The 2,973-nt window shown below is 45.4% G+C and overlaps 1 protein-coding gene across 1 annotated transcript in view; it reads right to left on the bottom strand.

The window, feature by feature from the left end:
• Positions 1-231: 231 nt before the first annotated feature.
• The window catches only part of LOC112070333 (discs large homolog 1-like protein), a gene marked incomplete at its 3' end in the record, with an annotated part of 85,229 nt that continues 82,487 nt past the window's right edge, over positions 232-2,973 (bottom strand). Inside the window, exons 7-8 of the mRNA XM_024137750.2 lie at positions 1,317-1,486; positions 232-383 (exon numbers count right to left, since the gene is read on the bottom strand). Of these exons, the coding sequence (XP_023993518.1) occupies positions 232-383; positions 1,317-1,486 (322 nt within the window). The remainder of the gene's footprint in view (positions 384-1,316; positions 1,487-2,973) is intronic.

Raw genomic sequence — 2,973 nt, 5'->3', positions numbered from 1 at the left:
TGTGTTGTGTGTGTGGTGTGTGTGTGTGTGTGGTGTTGTGTGTTGTTGTTGTGTCGGTGTGTGTTGTGTGTGTGTGTGTGTGTGGTGTGTGTGTGTCGTGTGTGTGTGTGTGTTGTTGGTGTGTGTGTGGTGTGTTGTGTGTGTGTGTGTGTGTCCTGGTGTTGGTGCCGGTGTTGGGTGTGTCGGGTGTCATATGTGTTCGGTGTGTTGTGTGTGGTGGTGAGGACTGACCGCCAGTATCTTATCCCCATCTGCAGCCGCTGGCTCCTTGTGGGAGCCAGCTCCACCCTCAATGATCTTTTTAGGTGACATAGATGCTGTCTTGTCTCCTGGAATGTGGCTGGGTTTTACCCACTCCTCCAGCGTGGCTTGAAACCTAAAACCTAGGGACAGGATTAAGGCAGAGAGGAGCGAGAGGAGAGAGAGCGAGGAAGGAAGACAGGAAACAGAGAGAGAGAGCGAGCAAAGTGAGAAGACAGGAAACAGAGAGGAAGAGGGGAAGGGAGAGAAAGAGAGAAAACAAAGAGAGACAGAAACAGAGAGAGACAAAACAGAGAGAGAGAGAGAGAGAGGATGGGCAAGAGAAAACAGAGAAAAGATGAGGGAGAGAAAAAAGAGACGGGAGAGAGAGAGGCAAGAGAGAAACAGAGAAAGAGAGAGGGGGAGAGAAAAGAGAAGGATGAGAGAAAGAGAAAAGAGGAGAGAGAGCAATGTTGAGAGGGAAGAAGACAGGAGAACAAAACAGAGAAAGAAGAAAGAGAGAGGGAGAGAAAGAGAAGGAGAGAAAGAGAAGGAGAGAGAGCATGTGAGAGAAGAACAGAGACAAACAGAGAAAAAGAGAGAGGAGAGAAAGAGAAGGAGAGAAAGAGAAGGAGAGGAACGGGAGGACAAAACAGAGAGGAAAGAGAGAGAGGAGAGAATGAGAAGTGAGGAGAAAAAGCAGAAGGAAGAGAGACGGAGACAAACAGAAGAAAAGAGAGAGGGAAGAGAAAAGAGAAACAAGAGAGAAAGAGAAGGAGAGAGGACGGAGACAAACAGAGAAAGAGAGAGGGAGAGAAAGAGAAGGAGAGAAAGAGAAGGAGAGACGGAGACAAACAGAGAAAGAGAGAGGGAGAGAAAGAGAAGGAGAGAAAGAGAAGGAGAGAGACGGAGACAAACAGAGAAAGAGAGAGGGAGAGAAAGAGAAGGAGATAGAGCATGTGAGAGAGAGACGGAGGTAAGATGAAAGATGTAAGATAATGTAAATGTAAATAATAACTGACAGGTACACAAATATGTAAGCATACAAACAAACAGAAACCTAAACCGAGCTGTACCTTTGGGCCCTTTGATGAGTTTGATCTCTGTAACTTTCTCTGCGGCTGGTTTCCTGCGCAGCACGTAGAGGCGGACGATGGCCCCAGCCTCCTTCAGAGCTTCTACAGCCAGACTGTGGGTCACCTCCCTCACATCAACATCATTCACAAACAGGATACTGTCATTCACACTGAGAGAGAGAGAGAGACAGAGAGAGAGAGAGAGAGAGAGAGACAGAGAGACAGAGAGAAAAGAGCGAGAGAGAGGTGTATTGTTAGTGACGAGTCTGACACACAGAATAATACCCCAAAACAATGGCCCTCCTCCTCTGACATCTCTCCTCCGTTTGAGATGGCCCTGTGCACCATCATCTCTGTTACAGCATACTCTCTTGGCCCCATCCTCCTGTCCTGTGGCACGTGACCTGCTGCAGCTGGGCTGGCCTTCACTCTATCACTCTAACTACCCAGAGAGAGGAGCAGTCAGAGTCAGTTAGCCAGCCAGCCAATCAGTCAGTCAGTCAGAACCTTACAAAAAACAAGTCAAATTTGCAGTTTCACATGTGAAATCACATTTTCTCATGTGAAATATCTGTTTTCACATGTTGAGCTTAAATTTCCCAAGTGAAACCATAATTTCMCAGGTATTAAATTTAGAGTTTATATGTTAACACCACATTTTCACATGTGAGGAGAATAACATGTTTTCACCTCACGTGAAAAACATTCACATGTGAAAATCACATTTGCAGCCAATTTCATATGTGAAAAACTTCCACATGCAATTGCAATTCCACATGTAAAAGTGTTTTTCACATATTAAATTGGCTGCAAATGTGATTTTCACATGTGAATGTTTTTCACGTGAGGTGAAAACATGTTATTCTCCTCACATGTGAAAATGTGGTTGTAAACATATAAACTCTAAATTTAATACCTGTGGAAATTATGGTTCACTTGGGAAATTTAAGCTCAACATGTGAAAAACAGATATTTCACATGAGAAAATTGATTTCACATGTTGAAAACTGCAAATTTAGACTTGTTTTTTGTAAGGTTCTGACTGACTGACTGATTGCGCTGGCTGGCTAACTGACGTCTGACTGCTCCTCCTCTCTGGGTAGTATAGAGTGGATAGAGTGAAGGCCAGCCCAGCTGCAGCAGCGTCCACGTGCCACAGGACAGGAGATGGCCAAGAGAGTATGCTGTAACAGAGATGATGGTGCACAGGGCCATCTCAAACGGAGGAGAGATGTCAGAGGAGGAGGGACATTGTGTTTGGGGTATTATTCTGTGTGTCAGACTCGTCACTAACAATACACCTCTCTCTCGCGTCTTTTCTCTCTGGTCTCTCTGTCTCTCTGCTCTCTTCTCAGTGTGAATGACAGTATCCTTTTGTGAATGATGTTGATGTAGGGAGGTGACCCACAGTCTGGCTGTAGAAGCTCCTGAAGGAGCTGGGGCCATCGTCCGCCCTCTACGTGGCTGCGCAGAAACCGAGCCGCAGAGAAAGTTACAGAGATCAAAACTCATCAAAGGGCCCAAAGGTACAGCTCGGTTTAGTTTCTGTTTGTTTGTATGCTTACAATTTGTGTACCTGTCAGTATTATTTACATTTACATTATCTTACATCTTCATCCTACCCTCCGTCTCTCTCCACATCTCTATCATCTCCTGC

The sequence above is a fragment of the Salvelinus sp. IW2-2015 genome, unplaced genomic scaffold (genome assembly GCF_002910315.2).
Source record: "Salvelinus sp. IW2-2015 unplaced genomic scaffold, ASM291031v2 Un_scaffold1295, whole genome shotgun sequence".
Taxonomy (NCBI): domain Eukaryota; kingdom Metazoa; phylum Chordata; class Actinopteri; order Salmoniformes; family Salmonidae; genus Salvelinus; species Salvelinus sp. IW2-2015.
Note: the sequence above shows the minus strand (reverse complement) of the source record. Positions and strands in the feature narration are given on the sequence as shown.